The following is a 22,645-nucleotide window of genomic DNA, read 5'->3' on the forward strand; positions in this document are numbered from 1 at the left end:
TTCCCCTCCATCCACATTGCTTGTTACTTCCTCAAAGAACTTCAATTAAATTTGCCAATCCCTATTTCCCTTTCAGGAAACCATGTGACTCTGCCTGACCGGGTTATATTTCTCTAACTATTTTGCTACAACCTGCTTAATAACGGATTCTAGTGTGTTCCTTATTACCGATGTTATGCCAACTGACCAATAGATTCCTGCCATCTGCTCCCCCCTCCCCCTTTTGAATAGAGATGTTACATTAGCTGTTTTCCAATGTGCCGGAGTCTTGAAAGATTACACCCAATGCATCTACCAACTCTGCAGCCATTTATTTTAGACCTTATTATGCAGGCCATCTGGTCTAGTCGACACAAACAAGCAGGAAAGTACCTTGATCATGGCAATATCAATTGCTGCAAACAAACCCTTCCGTGGAAACATGTTTGCGGTCGGCCTGGTTAACGTGACCCCAACTGAGGAGACAGAAGCCCATCAGAGTTAGGCAGTCCCACTTGCCAAACCGAGCGGGGTACAGGCCTGAGCTGAGAGAGCAGCCAGCTGTCAGCCAGTTTAACAGGCTGATAACGTTGCAGAATCAATCTCCTGCTTGCTGTGGCCTGCTGAAATATTCGGCCACGTAATCTTTCAGCCGCCTCGCCTCCCCAGCGTTTGGATCTGCTTCCCAATCCCGCTTTAAATCCTGGAATACGAAGATCCCAGCACAGCACTGGCCTAAAGTGGGCTGTTCCCACTTTATGGATTCTTCAACCGCTTGGGCATCGTCCACACCGTCGATTATAGCAATGAGGTTTGGTCGTCCTGTGAATATTAAGTCAGATGTTAGAATCCCTTCAGCATTTCCCCGCCCTCCAGGTGCAGCAAATCTGTTTTCAGATTCGTGATAGCCGGCAGACATTCTGTGGATACCTGAGGTTATTCATGGAGACCCCGCCTTCTCAATCCTTGCCCCTCGCCTGAGGTGTGGTGACCCTCCAGTTAAACCAGTCAGCTCTCCCCCCCCTCCTCAAAGGGGAAAGCAGCCGATGGTCACCTGGGACTGTGGTGACTTTACCTGTACCTGTGGACAGATATCTGCTTGTCCGTTACTCTAACACAGAACGTTAACCCATCCAAAATCAAACGAGACAAAACCTAGGACTTGGCTCCTCCCTCTGCAACTGCATCCTCGACTTTCTGACCCATCGACCCCAATCAGTAAGAATAAACAACGCCTCCTCCCCGATAGTCCTCAATACCGGGGCCCCGCAAGGCTGCGTACTTAGCCCCCTACTCTACTCCCTGTACACACACGACTGCGTGGCAAAACTTGGTTCCAACTCCATCTACAGGTTTGCTGACCGTAGTGAGTTGGATCACGAATGACGATGAGTCAGGATACAGGAGGGAGATAGAGAACCTAGTGGAGTGGTGTAACGACAACAATCTCTCCCTCAATGCCAGCAAAACTAAAGCACTGGTCATTGCTTTCAGGAAGCAAAGTACTGTACACACCCCTGTCAGCATCAATGGGGCCGAGGTGGAGATGAAATGGCTTATTGTCACGAGTAGGCTTGAAATGAAGTTACTGTGAAAAGCCCCTAGTCGCCATATTCTGGCGCCTGTTCGGGGAGGCTGGTACGGGAATTGAACAGTGCTGCTGGCCTGGATTGGTCTGCTTTCAAAGCCAGCGATTTAGCCCAGTGTGCTAAACCAGCCCCTCAGGCTGGTTAGCAGTTTCAAATTCCCAGGTGTGCACATCACCAAAAATCTGTCCTGGTCCACCCACGTCGATGCTACCACCAAGAAAGCACAACAGCGCCTCTACTTCCTCAGGAAACTAAGGAAATTCGGCACGTCCACATTAACCCGTACCAACTTTTACAGATGCACCATAGAAAGCATCCTATCGGGCTGCATCACAGCCTGGTATGGCAACTGCTCGGCCCAGGACCGCAAGGAACTTCAGAGAGTCGTGAACACTGCCCAGTCCATCACACAAACCTGCCTCCCATCCATTGACTCCATCTACACCTCCCGCTGCCTGGGGAAAGCGGGCAGCATAATCTAAGACCCCTCCCACCCAGCTTACTCACTCTTCCAACTTCTTCCATTGGGCAGGAGATACAGAAGTCTGAGAACACGCACAAACAAATTCCCAGCTCTTCCCAGACTCCTAAACGACCCTCGTATGGACTGAACTGATCTCATAGAATTTACAGTGCAGAAGGAGGCCATTCGGCCCATCGAGTCTGCACCGGCTCCTGGAAAGAGCACCCTACCCAAGGTCAACACCTCCACCCTATCCCCATAACCCAGTAACCCCACCCAACACTAAGGGCAATTTTGGACACTAAGGGCAATTTATCACGGCCAATCCACCTAACCTGCACATCTTTGGACTGTGGGAGGAAACCGGAGCACCCGGAGGAAACCCATGCAGACACGGGGAGGATGTGCAGACTCCACACAGACAGTGGCCCAAGCCGGAATCGAAGCTGGGACCCTGGAGCTGTGAAGCAATTGTGCTATCCACAATGCTACCGTGCTGCCCTCTCCATACAGCTTCTCCACTGAGCAGTACTACACTCTGTATGCTTCACCCGATGCCTGTGTCTATGTATTTACATTGTGTATTTATCATATGTCCGATGTTTTTCATGCATGGAATGATCTGTCTGTGCTGGACGCAGAACAATACTTTTCACTGTACCTCAGTACATGGGGCAATAAACCCAAATCGCAGTGGTTAGCACTGTTGCCTCACAGAGCCAGGGTCCCGGGTTCGATTCCCGGCTTGGGTCACTGTCTGTGCGGAGTCTGCACGTTCTCCCCGTGTCTGCGTGGGTTTCCTCCGGGGGCTCCGGTTTCCTCCCACAAGTCCCGAAAGACGTGCTGTTGGGTGTATTGGACATTCTGAATTCTCCCTCTGTGTACCCGAATGTGGCGACTAGGGGCTTTTCACACTAACTTCATTACAGTGTTAATGTCAGCCTACTTGTGACAATAAAGGTTATTATTAAATCCAAATCTAAATCTGCATTGAAATGGAGCCGCAGCGCGAGAAGTCTTATCTACGTTTTCCTGACATTGAGTTTAAGGTTACACTTTCTGGAATTGAGGCCGGAACATATTTGTTTATTTTCAGTTGCGATTAGGAGCAAATCAGACCTACCGACTTTCAATGTCATGTATTGCAGGTAAAGGTGGTAGAGAGAGTCAGGCGCGTCAGTCAGCTTGAACATGTCCAGGGTGCTGCTGTGGTAAAGGACGTACAACGTGTCGGCCTTCCGAATGCAGAGGCACCACAGATAATAGAGGCAGGGGAGAAGCCAGAGACAGGGCAGGCACCACAGGCAGTGCGGGCACAACGGGCAGGGCTGTGACCCTGAGGCAAACAGGCAGGCCAGGCACCAGAGGCAGCAGACCCAGGGCACGGAGCACAGAATGAAGAGCCCGGCATCTTTGGCACAGCGCATCAGCAGCCGGCTGGTGGATCCTCCGCTGTCCGGAACATCCCGCTGGAGACGGTAGGATTGGAAACGATGGCACAGCGCTCCGCTCAGGCACAGGACCCACCGCCCGAGGCCCCAGCCCCACAGCCTGCTGCGGCTGAAGTAAGTCTGTTCATAATGCAACTGCAGACCCCCGTCCGTTTGCAAATACGTCAACTGCTCCTCAACACGCCAGGTGTCTGCCAGGGATCTGACCCGCAGCCAGCCCCGGATTGCCGGCTGGGACTCCGCACCCGACCCCATCCTGCTGCCTGGTGCTGGGATACTGAGCTGACAGGCTCAACTCTGCCTTTATAGAGCAAACTGGGAGGCTGTGGGAGGCTGGGCCACCATCCCTCCCAGGCAACACCCACTGGCTACACCCACTGGCTACACCCACTGGCTACACACACTGGCAACACCCACTGGCAACACCCACTGGCTACACCCACTGGCTACACCCACTGGCAACACCCACTGGCTACACCCTCCTGGCTACACCCACTGGCTACACCCACTGGCTACACACACTGGCTACACCCACTGGCAACACCCACTGGCAACACCCACTGGCTACACCCACTGGCAACACCCACTGGCTACACCCTCCTGGATACACCCACTGGCTACACACACTGGCAACACACACTGGCTACACCCACTGGCTACACCCACTGGCAACACCCACTGGCTACACCCACTGGCAACACCCACTGGCTACACCCACTGGCTACACCCACTGACTACACCCACTGGCTACACCCACTGGTTACACCCACTGGCTACACCCACTGGCTACACCCACCGGCTACACCCACCTGGCTACACCCACTGGCTACACCCACTGGCTACACCCACCTGGCTACACCCACTGGCAACACCCACTGGCTACAACCACTGGCTACACCCACTGGCTACACCCACTGGCAACACCCACTGGCTACACCCACTGGCTACACCCACTGGCAACACCCACTGGCTACACCCACTGGCAACACCCACTGGCTACAGCCACTGGCTACACCCACTGGTTACACCCACTGGCAACACCCACTGGCTACACCCACCTGGCTACACCCACTGGCTACACCCACTGGCAACACCCACTGGCTACACCCACTGGCTACACACACTGGCTACACCCACTGGCAACACCTACTGGCTACACCCACTGTCTACACCCACCTGGCTACACCCAGTGGCTACACCCACTGGCTACACCCACTGGCAACACCCACTGGCTACACCCACCGGCTACACCCACCGGCTACACCCTCCTGGCTACACCTACTGGCAACACCCACTGGCTACACCCACTGGCTACACCCACTGGCAACACCCACTGGCTACAACCACTGGCTACACCCACCTGGGAACACCCACTGGCTACACCCACTGGCTACACCCTCCTGGCTACACCCACTGGCAACACCCACTGGCTACACCCACCTGGCTACACCCACCTGGCTACTCCCACTGGCTACACCCACTGGCTACACCCACTGGCTACACCCACTGGCTACACCCACTGGCTACACCCACTGGCTACACCCACCTGGCTACACCCACTGGCTACACCCACCTGGCTACACCCACTGGCTACACCCACTGGCAACACCCACTGGCTACACCCACTGGCTACACACACTGGCTACACCCACTGGCAACACCTACTGGCTACACCCACTGTCTACACCCACCTGGCTACACCCAGTGGCTACACCCACTGGCTACACCCACTGGCAACACCCACTGGCTACACCCACCGGCTACACCCACCGGCTACACCCTCCTGGCTACACCTACTGGCAACACCCACTGGCTACACCCACTGGCTACACCCACTGGCAACACCCACTGGCTACAACCACTGGCTACACCCACCTGGGAACACCCACTGGCTACACCCACTGGCTACACCCTCCTGGCTACACCCACTGGCAACACCCACTGGCTACACACACTGGCTACACCCACTGGCAACACCCACTGGCAACACCCACTGGCAACACCCACCTGGCTACACCCACCTGGCTACACCCACCTGGCTACACCCACTGGCTACACCCTCCTGGCTACACCCACTGGCAACACCCACTGGCTACACCCACCTGGCTACACCCACCTGGCTACACCCTCCTGGCTACACCCTCCTGGCTACACCCACTGGCTACACCCACTGGCTACACCCACTGGCTACACCCACTGGCTACACCCACTGGCTACACCCACCTGGCTACACCCTCCTGGCTACACCCACTGGCTACACCCACTGGCTACACCCACTGGCTACACCCACTGGATTCACCCTCCTGGCTACACCCACTGGCTACACCCACCTGGCTACACCCACTGGCTACACCCACTGGCTACACACACTGGCTACACCCACCGGCTACACCCTCCTGGCTACACCCACTGGCAACACCCACTGGCTACACCCATTGGCTACACCCACTGGCTACACCCACTGGCAACACCCACTGGCAACACCCACTGGCTACACCCACTGGCTACACCCACAGGCTACACCCACCGGCTACACCCTCCTGGCTACACCCACTGGCAACACCCACTGGCTACACCCATTGGCTACACCCACTGGCAACACCCACTGGCTACACCCACCTGGCTACACCCACTGGCTACACCCACTGGCTACATCCACTGGCTACACCATCCTGGCTACACCCACCTGGCTACACCCACTGGCTACACCCACTGGCTACATCCACTGGCAACACCCTCCTGGCTACACCCACCTGGCTACACCCACTGGCTACACCCACTGGCTACACCCACTGGCAACACCCACTGGCTACACCCACTGGCTACACCCTCCTGGCTACACCCACTGGCTACACCCACTGGCAACAGCCACTGGCTACACCCACTGGCTACAACCACTGGCAACACCCACTGGCTACACCCACCGGCTACACCCACTGGCTACACCCACTGGCTACACCCACTGGCAACACCCGCTGGCTACACCCACTGGCAACACCCACTGGCTACACCCACTGGCTACACCCACTGGCTACACCCACTGGCAACACCCACTGGCTACACCCACTGGCTACAACCACCTGGCTACACCCACTGGCTACACCCACTGGCTACACTCACTTGGCTACACCCACTGGCAACAGCCACTGGCTACTCCCACTGGCTACACCCACTGGCTACACCCATTGGCTACACCCACTGGCTACACCCACTGGCTACACCCACTGGCTACACCCACTGGCTACACCCACTGGCTACACACACTGGCTACACCCATTGGCTACACCCACTGGCTACACCCACTGGCTACACCCACTGGCTACACCCATTGGCTACACCCACTGGTTACACCCACTGGCTACACCCATTGGCTACACCCACTGGCTACACCCATTGGCTACACCCACTGGCTACACCCACTGGCTACACCCACCTAGCAACACCCACCTTCGCCACTCAGTGGCAGCTCCGATCCCAGCCCAGCGGGTCAGTGCTTTCAACTGCATCGATTTCAGCCTGAAATTACAGTTCTCGTGTGTGGTATATTATAGCCCCTGTGTGTGTATCAAAGCCCCTGCGTGTGGTATATTACAGCCTCTGTGTGTATATTATAGCCCTTGTGTGTGTATTACAGCCCCTGTGTGTATATTACAGCCCTTGTGTATGTATATTACAGCCCCTGCGCGGTATATTACAGTCCTTGTGTGCGCTATATTACAGCCCCTGTGTGTGGTATATTACAGCCCCTGTGTGTGGTACATTACAGCCCCTGTGTGTGGTATATTACAGCCCCTGTGTGCGGTATATTACAGCCCCTGTGTGTGGTATATTACAGCCCCTGTGTGTGGTATATTACAGCCCCTGTGTGTGGTATATTACAGCCCCTGTGTGCGGTATATTACAGCTCCTGTGTGTGGTATATTACAGCCCCTGTGTGTGGTATATTACAGCCCCTGTGTGCGGTATATTACAGCCCCATGTGTGTGGTATATTACAGCCCCTGTGTGTGGTATATTACAGCCCCTGTGTGTGTATATTACAGCCCCTGTGTGTGTATATTACAGCCCGTGTGTGTGTATATTACAGCCCCTGTGTGTGGTATATTACAGCCCCTGTGTGTGGTATATTACAGCCCCTGTGTGTGGCGTATTACAGCCCCTGTGTGTGGTATATTACAGCCCCTGTGTGTGGTATATTACAGCCCCTGTGTGTGGCATATTACAGACCCTGTGTGTGGTATATTACAGCCCCTGTGTGTGGTATATTACAGCCCCTGTGTGGTATATTACAGCCCCTGTGTGTGGCATATTACAGCCCCTGTGTGCGGTATATCACAGCCCCTGTGTGCGGTATATTACAGCCCCTGTGTGTGGTATATTACAGCCCCTGTGTGTGGTATATTACAGCCCCTGCGCGGTATATTACAGCCCCTGTGTGTGGTATATTACAGCCCCTGTGTGTGGTATATTACAGCCCCTGTGTGTGGTATATTACAGCCCCTGTGTGTGGTATATTACAGCCCCTGTGCGGTATATTACAGTCCTTGTGTGCGCTATATTACAGCCCCTGTGTGTGGTATATTACAGCCCCTGTGTGCGGTATATTACAGCCCCTGTGTGCGGTATATTACAGCCCCTGTGTGTGGTATATTACAGCCCCTGTGTGCGGTATATTACAGCCCTGTGTGTGGTATATTACAGCCCCTGTGTGTGGTATATTACAGCCCCTGTGTGCGGTATATTACAGCCCCTGTGTGTGATATATTACAGCCCCTGTGTGTGTATATTACAGCCCCTGTGTGCGGTATATTACAGCCTCTGTGTGTGTATATTACAGCCCATGTGTGCGGTATATTACAGCCCCTGTGTGTGTGTATATTACAGCCCCTGTGTGTGATATATTACAGCCTCTGTGTGTGTATATTACAGCCCCTGTGTGCGGTATATTACAGCCTCTGTGTGTGTATATTACAGCCCCTGTGTGCGGTATATTACAGCCCCTGTGTGTGTATATTACAGCCCCTGTGTGTGGTATATTACAGCCCCTGTGTGCGGTATATTACAGCCCCTGTGTGGTATATTACAGCCCCTGTATGCGGTATATTACAGCCCCTGTGTGTGGTATATTACAGCCCCTGTGTGTGGTATATTACAGCCCCTGTGTGTGGTATATTACAGTCCCTGTGTGTGGTATATTTCAGCCCCTGTGTGTGGTATATTACAGCCCCTGTGTGTGGTATATTACAGTCTCTGTGTGCGGTATATTACAGCCCCTGTGTGCGGTAAATCACAGCCCCTGTGTGCGGTATATTACAGCCCCTGAGTGCGGTATATTACAGCCCCTGTGTGTGGTATATTACAGCCCCTGTGTGCGGTAAATCACAGCCCCTGTGTGCGGTATATTACAGCCCCTGAGTGCGGTATATTACAGCCCCTGTGTGTGGTATATTACAGTCCCTGTGTGTGTGTATATTACAGCCCCTGTGTGTGTATATCACAGCCCCTGTGTGTGGTATATTACAGCCCCTGTGTGTGTGTATATGACAGCCCCTGTGTGTGGTATATTACAGCCCCTGTGTGTGGTATATTACAGCCCCTGTGTGTGGTATATTACGGCCCCTGTGTGTGGTATATTACAGCCCCTGTCTGTGGTATATCACAGCCCTGTGTGCGGTATATTACAGCCCCTGTGTGTGTATATTACAGCCCCTGTGTGTGGTATATTACAGCCCCTGTGTGTGGTATATTACAGCCCCTGTGTGTGGTATATTACAGCCCCTGTGTGTGTGTATATTACAGCCCCTGTGTGTGGTATATTACAGCCACTGTGTGTGGTATATTACAGCCCCTGTGTGTGTATATTACAGCCCCTGTTGTGGTATATTACAGCCCCTGTGTGTGGTATATTACAGCCCCTGTGTGTGGTATATTACAGCCCCTGTGTGTGTGTATATTACAGCCCCTGTGTGTGGTATATTACAGCCCCTGTGTGTGGTATATTACAGCCCCTGTGTGTGTATATTACAGCCCCTGTGTGTGGTATATTACAGCCCCTGTGTGTGGTATATTACAGCCCCTGTGTGTGGTATATTACAGCCCCTGTGTGTGGTATATTACAGCCCCTGTGTGTGGTATATTACAGCCCCTGTGTGTGTATATTACAGCCCCTGTGTGTGGTATATTACAGCCCCTGTGTGCGGTATATTACAGCCCCTGTGTGTGTGTATATTACAGCCTCTGTGTGCGGTATATTACAGCCCCTGTGTGTGGTACATTACAGCCCCTGTGTGTGTATATTACAGCTCCTGTGTGCGGTATATTACAGCCCCTGTGTGCGGTATATTACAGCCCCTGTGTGTGTGTATATTACAGCCTCTGTGTGCGGTATATTACAGCTCCTGTGTGCGGTATATTACAGCCCCTGTGTGTGGTACATTACAGCCCCTGTGTGTGGTATATTACAGCCCCTGCGTGTGGTATATCACAACCCCTGTGTGTGGTATATTACAGCCCCTGTGTGGTATAATACAGCCCCTGTGTGTGGTACATTACAGCCCCTGTGTGTGGTATATTACAGCCCCTGTGTGTGGTATATCACAGCCCCTGTGTGTGTATATTACAGCCCCTGTGTGTGGTACATTACAGCCCCTGTGTGTGGTATATTACAGCCCCTGTGTGTGTATATTACAGCCCCTGTGTGCTGTATATTACAGCCCCTGTGTGTGGTATATTACAGTCCCTGTGTGCGGTATATTACAGCCCCTGTGTGTGGTATATTACAGCCCCTGTGTGTGGTATATCACAGCCCCTGTGTGTGTGTATATTACAGCCCCTGTGTGTGTATATTACAGCCCCTGTGTGTGTATATTACAGTCTCTGTGTGTATATTACAGCCCCTGTGTGTGGTATATTACAGCCCCTGTGTGTGGTACATTACAGCCCCTGTGTGCGGTATATTACAGCCCCTGTGTGGTATAATACAGCCCCTGTGTGCTGTATATTACAGCCCCTGTGTGTGGTATATTACAGTCCCTGTGTGCGGTATATTACAGCCCCTGTGTGTGGTATATTACAGCCCCTGTGTGTGGTATATCACAGCCCCTGTGTGTGGTATATCACAGCCCCTGTGTGTGTGTATATTACAGCCCCTGTGTGTGGTATATTACAGCCCCTGTGTGTGGTACATTACAGCCCCTGTGTGTGTATATTACAGCCCCTGTGTGTGGTACATTATAGCCCCTGTGTGCTGTATATTACAGCCCCTGTGTGTGTATATTACAGTCTCTGTGTGTATATTACAGCCCCTGTGTGTGGTATATTACAGCCCCTGTGTGTGGTATATTACAGCCCCTGTGTGTGGTACATTACAGCCCCTGTGTGCGGTATATTACAGCCCCTGTGTGGTATAATACAGCCCCTGTGTGCTGTATATTACAGCCCCTGTGTGTGGTATATTACAGTCCCTGTGTGCGGTATATTATAGCCCCTGTGTGTGGTATATTACAGCCCCTGTGTGTGGTATATCACAGCCCCTGTGTGTGGTATATCACAGCCCCTGTGTGTGTGTATATTACAGTCTCTGTGTGTATATTACAGCCCCTGTGTGTGGTATATTACAGCCCCTGTGTGTGGTACATTACAGCCCCTGTGTGTGTATATTACAGCCCCTGTGTGTGTATATTACAGCCCCTGTGCGGTATATTACAGCCCCTGTGTGTGGTATATTACAGCCCCTGTGTGCGGTAAATTACAGCCCCTGTGTGTGTATATTACAGCCCCTGTGTGTGGTATATTACAGCCCCTGTGTTCGGTATATTACAGCCCCTGTGTGTATATTACAGCCCCTGTGTGCGGTATATTACAGCCCCTGTGTGTATATTACAGCCCCTGTGTGTGGTATATCACAGCCCCTGTGTGTGGTATATTACAGCCCCTGTGTGTGGTATATTACAGCCCCTGTCTGTGGTATATTACAGCCCCTGTCTGTGGTATATTACAGCCCCTGTTTGTGGTAAATTATATATAATTTAGAATACCTAATTCATTATTTTCCAATTAAGGGGCAATTTAGCATGGCTAATCCACCTACCCTGCACATCTTTGGGTTGTGGGGGTGAAACCCACGCAAACACGGGGAGAATGTGCAAACGCGGACAGTGACCCAGAGCCGGGATCGAACCTGGGACCTTGGCGCCATGAGGCAACAGCGCTAACCCACTGCGCCACTGTGCTGCCCTAACAGTGCAGGGTACTAACAAGGTTTAAAAGAGTTGGAGAGAAGTCGAGGTAATCTGTGGATTGTAGAAGAAACAAGATTCTGGGTATTTAAGCTGCAGCAGTGACATTGATAGAGAGGAGGCGGAGAACATTTGTCACTAAAGTCGGGGCAATGATAGAGATTGAGTGATCGACGTTTCAGAGGTTGAATTGTTATTAACCTTCCTTATCGTGTTCTGCCAATAAGGTTTGACGCCTTTCAGCGAGCCTGGTCAGAAGTTACTATACAATTGCTAATCTAATGACCCTGGTTCATTGTTTAACTTCCCACGAGGTTCCTATCAATAGGAATGTGACTTGTGCTGTTCTAAATGTACGTGGAACAAGGTTAACTTTTCTTGTGGTTAAATACCTCCCATTAACTTCTTATTGGGCTGGGATGTGTCAGAGGAAACACAATCGACTTGAGTACAATGTGAATCTTCTTTCAGACTTATATAACTCCGTTTTGCTGGATCTTCTATTTAGCCCGATATTGAAGCAAAAATAACCCATATATTGAGCTCTATATTGACCGTATATGTATCTCTGTATTGGTCTTATACTTACCATATAGAATCCACAATTATGTTTATAATAAACTCATATTGATTCTAAATTGCTGAATACTTAAGTCTTACATCGATTGTACATTTATGCCATATTGTCCCATTGCCCGTCAAATGCGCATTAGATATATTTTTTAAGGTATTGGAGTGGATGTGAAGTTGTGCACTTTGGTAGGGAGAATAAAGAAGCTGAATTTTATTATAAATGGAGAGAGATTGCAGAAAGCTGCAGCACTGGGGGATTGGGAGGGGGGGGGGGGTGGGGGGGGGGTGTCCTGGTGTATAAATCGCACAAAGCTACCGTGCAAGTTCAGCAGGTCATCGGGAAGGTAGATGGGACGTTGGTCTTTATTTCAATGGGAATGGAGGATAAAAATAGGGACGTCATGTTGAAACTATACAAGGCCCCAGTTAGGCCTCACCTGGAATTACTGCGAACAGTTTGGGTCCCCTTATCTAAACTTTGTGGCATTGGAGTCAAGTCTGGAGAAGATTCACTCGGTTGATCCCGGGTGTAGACGTGAAAATATTCACACGCCGGCCTTTGAATGAGTAAAGAAGCAGTTTATTATATCAGAGCTCTGGGACGAAGGCCTGAGGCTCCGCAGCCATAGACAGCGCTCTTTCAGACTTGAGCTAAGGTTCACATTGCATTGATGTACCAATTCAAAGGGCAGAGTTAGCTTGTACTTGCATTTACATTCAGCCAACTTCACTCGCGTCACAATTCATTACACACAACTATTCACTACTCCATTCTCTCAGTCTGTGCCATGAATGGTTATTAGTTCATAACCTAGGAGCCTCTTTCTCAGCTTGTTGGACAGTTACAGATAACTTAAGACATGCAGATCTTGGGCAAAGTTGTCAATGGTCCATTGTCTTGAAATATGTACCTGGTGACGAGTCATTTGTTTTGCACACAGGGCTGCTATTTTCAGTAGAAGACACAGGGAATACATCGAGCGGCAGGGTTAGATATCATTTCACAACATAGTTAAAAATTAGTTATTATTGCAAAAAGCAGAATTTCCCACAACCGTATCATGTGAAACGCAGACTTCTCCCACCGGGTAGGGAGGGATTTCTTTATGAGGAGAGGTTGAGTAGGTTGGGTCTGTCCTCATTGGAGTTTAGAAGATTGAGAGGCGGCTTTATTGAGACATATCGGATTCTCAGGGGGTTTGACAGGGGAGACGCTGAGAGGATGTTTCCTCTTGTGGGAGAGTCTGGGACCAGAGGGCACAATCTCAGAGTGAGGGGGCCGTCCATTTGAGACAGAGATGAGGAGGAATTTCTTCTCTTAGAGGGGAGTGAATCTGTGGAATTCTTTACCGCAGAGAGCTGTAGGGGCCGGGCCGTTACCGCAGAGAGCTGTAGGGGCCGGGCCGTTACCGCAGAGAGCTGTAGGGGCCGGGCCGTTACCGCAGAGAGCTGTAGGGGCCGGGCCGTTACCGCAGAGAGCTGTAGGGGCCGGGCCGTTACCGCAGAGAGCTGTAGGGGCCGGGCCGTTACCGCAGAGAGCTGTAGGGGCCGGGCCGTTACCGCAGAGAGCTGTAGAGGCCGGGCCGTTACCGCAGAGAGCTGTAGGGGCCGGGCCGTTACCGCAGAGAGCTGTAGGGGCTGGGCCGTTACCTCAGAGAGCTGTAGAGGCCGGGCCGTTACCGCAGAGAGCTGTAGGGGCCGGGCCGTTACCGCAGAGAGCTGTAGGGGCCGGGCCGTTACCGCAGAGAGCTGTAGGGGCCGGGCCGTTACCGCAGAGAGCTGTAGGGGCCGGGCCGTTACCGCAGAGAGCTGTAGGGGCCGGGCCGTTACCGCAGAGAGCTGTAGGGGCCGGGCCGTTACCGCAGAGAGCTGTAGGGGCCGGGCCGTTACCGCAGAGAGCTGTAGGGGCCGGGCCGTTACCGCAGAGAGCTGTAGGGGCCGGGCCGTTACCGCAGAGAGCTGTAGGGGCCGGGCCGTTACCGCAGAGAGCTGTAGGGGCCGGGCTGTTACCGCAGAGAGCTGTAGGGGCCGGGCCGTTACCGCAGAGAGCTGTAGGGGCTGGGCCGTTACCGCGGAGAGCTGTAGGGGCCGGGCCGTTACCGCAGAGAGCTGTAGGGGCCGGGCCGTTACCGCAGAGAGCTGTAGGGGCCGGGCCGTTACCGCAGAGAGCTGTAGGGGCCGGGCCGTTACCGCAGAGAGCTGTAGGGGCCGGGCCGTTACCGCAGAGAGCTGTAGGGGCTGGGCCGTTACCGCAGAGAGCTGTAGGGGCCGGGCCGTTACCGCAGAGAGCTGTAGGGGCCGGGTCGTTACCGCAGAGAGCTGTAGGGGCCGGGCCGTTACCGCAGAGAGCTGTAGGGGCCGGGCCGTTACCGCAGAGAGCTGTAGGGGCCGGGCCGTTACCGCAGAGAGCTGTAGGGGCCGGGCCGTTACCGCAGAGAGCTGTAGGGGCCGGGTCGTTACCGCAGAGAGCTGTAGGGGCCGGGCCGTTACCGCAGAGAGCTGTAGGGGCCGGACCGTTACCGCAGAGAGCTGTAGGGGCCGGGCCGTTACCGTAGAGAGCTGTAGGGGCCGGGCCGTTACCGCAGAGAGCTGTAGGGGCCGGGCCGTTACCGCAGAGAGCTGTAGGGGCCGGGCCGTTACCGCAGAGAGCTGTAGAGGCCGGGCCGTTACCGCAGAGAGCTGTAGGGGCCGGGCCGTTACCGCAGAGAGCTGTAGGGGCCGGGCCGTTACCGCAGAGAGCTGTAGGGGCCAGGCCGTTACCGCAGAGAGCTGTAGGGGCCGGGCCGTTACCGCAGAGAGCTGTAGGGGCCGGGCCGTTACCGCAGAGAGCTGTAGGGGCCGGGCCGTTACCGCAGAGAGCTGTAGGGGCCGGGCCGTTACCGCAGAGAGCTGTAGAGGCCGGGCCGTTACCGCAGAGAGCTGTAGGGGCCGGGCCGTTACCGCAGAGAGCTGTAGGGGCCGGGCCGTTACCGCAGAGAGCTGTAGAGGCCGGGCCGTTACCGCAGAGAGCTGTAGGGGCCGGGCCGTTACCGCAGAGAGCTGTAGGGGCCGGGCCGTTACCGCAGAGAGCTGTAGAGGCCGGGCCGTTACCGCAGAGAGCTGTAGGGGCCGGGCCGTTACCGCAGAGAGCTGTAGAGGCCGGGCCGTTACCGCAGAGAGCTGTAGGGGCCGGGCCGTTACCGCAGAGAGCTGTAGGGGCCGGGCCGTTACCGCAGAGAGCTGTAGGGGCCGGGCCGTTACCGCAGAGAGCTGTAGAGGCCGGGCCGTTACCGCAGAGAGCTGTAGGGGCCGGGCCGTTACCGCAGAGAGCTGTAGGGGCCGGGCCGTTACCGCAGAGAGCTGTAGAGGCCGGGCCGTTACCGCAGAGAGCTGTAGGGGCCGGGCCGTTACCGCAGAGAGCTGTAGAGGCCGGGCCGTTACCGCAGAGAGCTGTAGGGGCCGGGCCGTTACCGCAGAGAGCTGTAGGGGCCGGGCCGTTACCGCAGAGAGCTGTAGAGGACGGGCCGTTACCGCAGAGAGCTGTAGGGGCCGGGCCGTTACCGCAGAGAGCTGTAGGGGCCGGGCCGTTACCGCAGAGAGCTGTAGGGGCCGGGCCGTTACCGCAGAGAGCTGTAGGGGCTGGGCCGTTACCGCAGAGAGCTAAAGAGGCCGGGCCGTTACCGCAGAGAGCTGTAGAGGCCGGGCCGTTACCGCAGAGAGCTGTAGGGGCCGGGCCGTTACCGCAGAGAGCTGTAGGGGCCGGGCCGTTACCGCAGAGAGCTGTAGGGGCCGGGCCGTTACCGCAGAGAGCTGTAGAGGCCGTGCCGTTACCGCAGAGAGCTGTAGGGGCCGGGCCGTTACCGCAGAGAGCTGTAGAGGCCGGGCCGTTACCGCAGAGAGCTGTAGGGGCCGGGCCGTTACCGCAGAGAGCTGTAGGGGCCGGGCCGTTACCGCAGAGAGCTGTAGGGGCCGGGCCGTTACCGCAGAGAGCTGTAGGGGCCGGGCCGTTACCGCAGAAAGCTGTAGGGGCCGGGCCGTTACCGCAGAGAGCTGAAGAGGCCGGGCCGTTACCGCAGAGAGCTGTAGGGGCCGGGCCGTTACCGCAGAGAGCTGTAGGGGCCGGGCCGTTACCGCAGAGAGCTGTAGGGGCCGGGCCGTTACCGCAGAGAGCTGTAGGGGCCGGGCCGTTACCGCAGAGAGCTGTAGGGGCCGGGCCGTTACCGCAGAGAGCTGTAGGGGCCGGGCCGTTACCGCAGAGAGCTGTAGGGGCCGGGCCGTTACCGCAGAGAGCTGTAGGGGCCGGGCCGTTACCGCAGAGAGCTGTAGGGGCCGGGCCGTTACCGCAGAGAGCTGTAGGGGCCGGGCCGTTACCGAAGAGAGCTGTAGGGGCCGGGCCGTTACCGCAGAGAGCTGTAGGGGCCGGGCCGTTACCGCAGAGAGCTGTAGAGGCCGGGCCGTTACCGCAGAGAGCTGTAGGGGCCGGGCCGTTACCGCAGAGAGCTGTAGGGGCCGGGCCGTTACCGCAGAGAGCTGTAGGGGCCGGGCCGTTACCGCAGAGAGCTGTAGGGGCCGGGCCGTTACCGCAGAGAGCTGTAGGGGCCGGGCCGTTACCGCAGAGAGCTGTAGGGGCCGGGCCGTTACCGCAGAGAGCTGTAGGGGCCGGGCCGTTACCGCAGAGAGCTGTAGGGGCCGGCCCGTTACCGCAGAGAGCTGTAGGGGCCGGGCCGTTACCGCAGAGAGCTGTAGGGGCCGGGCCGTTACCGCAGAGAGCTGTAGGGGCCGGGCCGTTACCGCAGAGAGCTGTAGGGGCCGGGCCGTTACCGCAGAGAGCTGTAGGGGCCGGGCCGTTACCGCAGAGAGCTGTAGAGGCCGGGCCGTTACCGCAGAGAGCTGTAGGGGCCGGGCCGTTACCGCAGAGAGCTGTAGGGGCCGGGCCGTTACCGCAGAGAGCTGTAGGGGCCGGGCCGTTACCGCAGAGAGCTGTAGGGACCGTGCAGTGACCCCACTGTAATTCACTGTGCAGTGATCCCACTGTAATTCACTGTGCAGTGATCCCACTGTAATTCATTGTGCAGAGTGATCCCACTGTAATTCACTGTGCAGTGACCCCACTGTAATTCACTGTGCAGTGACCCCACTGTAATTCACTGTGCAGTGACCCCACTGTAATTCACTGTGCAGAGTGATCCCACTGTAATTCACTGTGCAGTGACCCCACTGTAATTCACTGTGCAGTGACCCCACTATAATTCACTGTGCAGTGACCCCACTGTAATTCACTGTGCAGTGACTCCACTGTAATTCACTGTGCAGTGATCCCACTGTAATTCACTGTGCAGTGACCCCACTGTAATTCACTGTGCAGTGATCCCACTGTAATTCACTGTGCAGTGACCCCACTGTAATTCACTGTGCAGTGATCCCACTGTAATTCACTGTGCAGAGTGACCCCACTGTAATTCACTGCGCAGAGTGACCCCACTGTAATTCACTGTGCAGAGTGACCCCACTGTAATTCACTGTGCAGTGATCCCACTGTAATTCACTGTGCAGTGATCCCGCTGTAAATCACAGTGCAGAGTGACCCCACTGTAATTCACAGTGCAGAGTGACCCCACTGTAATTCACTGTGCAGAGTGACCCCACTGTAATTCACTGTGCAGTGACCCCACTGTAATTCACTGTGCAGAGTGACCCCACTGTAATTCACTGTGCAGTGTGATCCCACTGTAAATCACAGTGCAGAGTGATCCCACTGTAATTCATTGTGCAGTGATCCCACTGTAATTCAATGTGCAGTGACCCCACTGTAATTCACTGTGCAGTGATCCCACTGTAATTCACTGTGCAGTGACCCCACTGTAATTCACTGTACAGAGTGATCCCATTGTAATTCTCTGTGCAGTGATCCCACTGTAATTCACTGTGCAGTGACCCCACTGTAATTCACTGTGCAGAGTGATCCCACTGTAATTCACTGTGCAGTGACCCCACTGTAATTCACTGTGCAGAGTGACCCCACTGTAATTCACTGTGCAGAGTGATCCCACTGTAATTCACTGTGCAGAGTGACCCCACTATAATTCACTGTGCAGTGATCCCACTGTAATTCACTGTGCAGAGTGACCCCACTGTAATTCACTGTGCAGAGTGACCCCACTATAATTCACTGTGCAGTGATCCCACTGTAATTCACTGTGCAGAGTAACCCCACTGTAATTCACCGTGCAGTGTGACCCCCTGTAATTCACTGTGCAGTGATCCCACTGTAATTCACCGTGCAGTGTGACCCCGCTGTAATTCACTGTGCAGAGTGACCCCACTGTAATTCACTGTGCAGAGTGACCCCACTGTAATTCACTGTGCAGAGTGACCCCACTGTAATTCACAGTGCAGAGTGACCCCACTATAATGCACTGTGCAGTGGCCCCACTGTAATTCACTGTGCAGTGTGACCCTACTGTAATTCACTGTGCAGTGTGACCCCATTGTAATTCACTGTGCAGTGTGATCCCACTGTAATTCACTGTGCAGAGTGACCCCACTGCAATTCACTGTGCAGTGATCCCACTGTAATTCTCTGAGCAGTCTGACCCCACTGTAATTCACTGTGAAGTGACCCCACTGTAATTCACTGTGCAGAGTGACCCCACTGTAATTCACTGCGAGGTGATCCCACTGTAATTCACTGTGCAGAGTGACCCCAGTTATTCACTGTGCAGTGATCCCACTCAAATTCACTATGCAGAGTGACCCCACGATAATTCACTGTGCAGAGTGACCCCACTGTAATTCACTGTGCAGTGTGACCCTACTGTAATTCACTGTGCAGTGTGACCCCATTGTAATTCACTGTGCAGAGTGACCCCACTGTAATTCACTGTGCAGAGTGATCCCACTGCAATTCACTGTGCAGTGATCCCACTGTAATTCTCTGAGCAGTCTGACCCCACTGTAATTCACTGTGCAGTGACCCCACTGTAATTCACTGTGCAGAGTGACCCCACTGTAATTCAATGTGCAGAGTGACCCCACTGTAATTCACTGCGAAGTGACCCCACTGTAATTCACTGTGCAGTGATCCCACTGTAGCTCACTGTGCAGTGATCCCACTGTAATTCTCTGAGCAGTCTGACCCCACTGTAATTCACTGTGCAGAGTGACCCCACTGTAATTCACTGTGCAGAGTGACCCCCACTGTAATTCACTGTGCAGTGATCCCACTGTAATTCACTGTGCAGTGATCCCACTGTAATTCACTGTGCAGAGTGACCCCACTGTAATTCACTGTGCAGTGATCCCACTGTAATTCACTGTGCAGTGATCCCACTATAATTCACTGTGCAGTGATCCCACAGTAATTCACCGTGCAGAGTGACCCCGCTGTAATTCACTGTGCAGAGTGACCCCACTGTAATTCACAGTGCAGAGTGACCCCAATTATTCACTGTGCAGTGATCCCACTGAAATTCACCATGCAGAGTGACCCCACTATAATTCACTGTGCAGTGACCCCACTGTAATTCACTGTGCAGTGTGACCCCATTGTAATTCACTGTGCAGAGTGACCCCACTGTAATTCACTGTGCAGAGTGATCCCACTGCAATTCACTGTGCAGTGATCCCACTGTAATTCTCTGAGCAGTCTGACCCCACTGTAATTCACTGTGCAGAGTGACCCCACTGTAATTCACTGTGCAGAGTGACCCCACTGTAATTCACTGCGAAGTGACCCCACTGTAATTCACTGTGCAGAGTGACCCCACTGTAATTCACTGTGCAGAGTGACCCCACTATAATTCACTGTGCAGTGATCCCACAGTAATTCACCGTGCAGAGTGACCCCACTGTAATTCACTGTGCAGTGATCCCACAGTAATTCACCGTGCAGAGTGACCCCACTGTAATTCACAGTGCAGAGTGACCCCAATTATTCACTGTGCAGTGATCCCACTGAAATTCACCATGCAGAGTGACCCCACTATAATTCACTGTGCAGTGACCCCACTGTAATTCACTGTGCAGTGTGACCCTACTGTAATTCACTGTGCAGTGTGACCCCATTGTAATTCACTGTGCAGAGTGACCCCACTGTAATTCACTGTGCAGAGTGATCCCACTGCAATTCACTGTGCAGTGATCCCACTGTAATTCTCTGAGCAGTCTGACCCCACTGTAATTCACTGTGCAGTGACCCCACTGTAATTCACTGTGCAGAGTGACCCCACTGTAATTCACTGTGAAGTGATCCCACTGTAATTCACTGTGCAGTGATCCCACTGAAATTCACTGTGAAGTGACCCCACTGTAATTCATTGTGCAGAGTGATCCCACTGTAATTCACTGAGCAGTGACCCCCTCTAATTCACTGTGCAGAGTGATCCCACTATAATTCACTGTGCAGTGACCCCACTGTAATTCACTGTGCAGTGACCCCTCTGTAATTAACTGTGTAGAGTGACCCCACTGTAATTCACTGTGCAGTGACCCCACTGTAATTCACTGTGCAGTGATCCCACTCTAATTCACTGTGCAGTGATCCCACTGTAATTCACTGTGCAGAGTGACCCCACTGTAATTCACTGTGCAGTGACCCCACTGTAATTCACTGTGCAGTGACCCCACTGTAATTCACTGTGCAGTGACCCCACTGTAATTAACTGTGCAGAGTGACCCCACTGTAATTCACTGTGCAGTGACCCCACTGTAATTCACTGTGCAGTGACCCCACTGTAATTCACTGTAGTGACCCCACTGTAATTCACTATGCAGTGATCCCACTGTAATTCACTGTGCAGTGATCCCACTGTAATTCACTGTGCAGTGATCCCACTGTAATTCACTGTGTAGAGGGACCCCACTGTAATTCACTGTGCAGTGATCCCACTGTAAATCACAGTGCAGTGATCCCACTGTAATTCATTGTGCAGTGACCCCACTGTAATTCACTGTGCAGTGATCCCACTGTAATTCACTGTGCAGTGACCTCACTGTAAATCACTGTGCAGAGTGATCCCACTGTAATTCACTGTGCGGAGTGATCCCACTGTAATTCAATGTGCAGTGATCCCACTGTAATTCACTGTGCAGCGATCCCACTGTAATTCAATGTGCAGTGATCCCACTGTAATTCACTGTGCAGCGATCCCACTGTAATTCACTGTGCAGTGATCCCACTATAATTCACTGTGCAGAGTGATCCCACTGTAATTCACTGTGCAGCGATCCCACTGTAATTCACTGTGCAGTGACCCCACTGTAATTCACTGTGCAGAGTGACCCCACTGCAATTCACTGTGCAGCGATCCCACTGTAATTCACTGTGCAGTGATCCCACTGTAATTCACTGTGCAGAGTGATCCCACTGTAATTCACTGTGCAGCGATCCCACTGTAATTCACTGTGCAGTGACCCCACTGTAATTCACTGTGCAGAGTGACCCCACTGTAATTCACTGTGCAGTGACCCCACTGTAATTCACTGTGCAGAGTGACCCCACTGTAATTCACTGTGCAGAGTGATCCCACTGTAATTCACTGTGCAGTGACCCCACTGTAATTCACTGTGCAGTGATCCCACTGTAATTCACTGTGCAGAGTGACCCCACTGTAATTCACTATGCAGAGTGATCCCACTGTAATTCACTGCGCGGTGATCCCACTGTAATTCACTGTGCAGTGATCCCACTGTAATTCACTGTGCAGTGACCCCACTGTAATTCACTGTGCAGTGATCCCACTGTAATTCACTGTGTAGTGATCCCACTGTAATTCAGTGTGCAGAGTGACCCCACTGTAATTCACTGTGCAGAGTGATCCCACTGTAATTCACTGTGCAGTGACCCCACTGTAATTCACTGTGCAGTGATCCCACTGTAATTCACTGTGCAGAGTGACCCCACTGTAATTCACTGTGCAGTGACCCCACTGTAATTCACTGAGCAGCGATCCTAGTGTAATTCACTGTGCAGTGTGACCCCACTGTAATTCACTGTGCAGTGTGATCCCACTGTAATTCACTGTGCAGTGATCCCACTGTAACTCACTGTGCAGTGATCCCACTGTAACTCACTGTGCAGTGATCCCACTGTAATTCATTGTGCAGTGTGACCCCACTGTAATTCACAGTGCAGTGATCCCACTGTAATTCACTGTGCTGCGATCCCACTGTAATTCACTGTGCAGAGTGACCCCACTGTCATTCACTGTGCTGCGATCCCACTGTAATTCACTGTGCAGAGTGACCCCACTATAATTCACTGTGCAGTGATCCCACTGTAATTCACTGTGCAGAGTGACCCCACTGTAATTCACTGGGCAGTGATCCCACTGTAATTCACCGTGCAGTGTGACCCCCTGTAATTCACTGTGCAGTG

The 22,645-nt window shown here is 53.5% G+C and overlaps 1 protein-coding gene across 1 annotated transcript; it reads right to left on the reverse strand.

Annotated features, from left to right (window-relative positions):
• Positions 1-299: 299 nt before the first annotated feature.
• On the reverse strand, positions 300-3,737 carry LOC119976413. Its single transcript, XM_038816938.1, has 2 exons — positions 3,155-3,737; positions 300-801 (listed from the first exon to the last, which is right to left on the reverse strand). The coding sequence occupies exons 1-2, from the start codon at positions 3,735-3,737 to the stop codon at positions 578-580; spliced, it is 807 nt and encodes a 268-aa protein (XP_038672866.1). The 3' UTR covers positions 300-577.
• Between the last annotated feature and the right edge of the window lie 18,908 nt (positions 3,738-22,645).

Source organism: Scyliorhinus canicula, chromosome 13 (genome assembly GCF_902713615.1).
Source record: "Scyliorhinus canicula chromosome 13, sScyCan1.1, whole genome shotgun sequence".
Classification (NCBI taxonomy): Eukaryota; Metazoa; Chordata; class Chondrichthyes; order Carcharhiniformes; family Scyliorhinidae; genus Scyliorhinus; species Scyliorhinus canicula.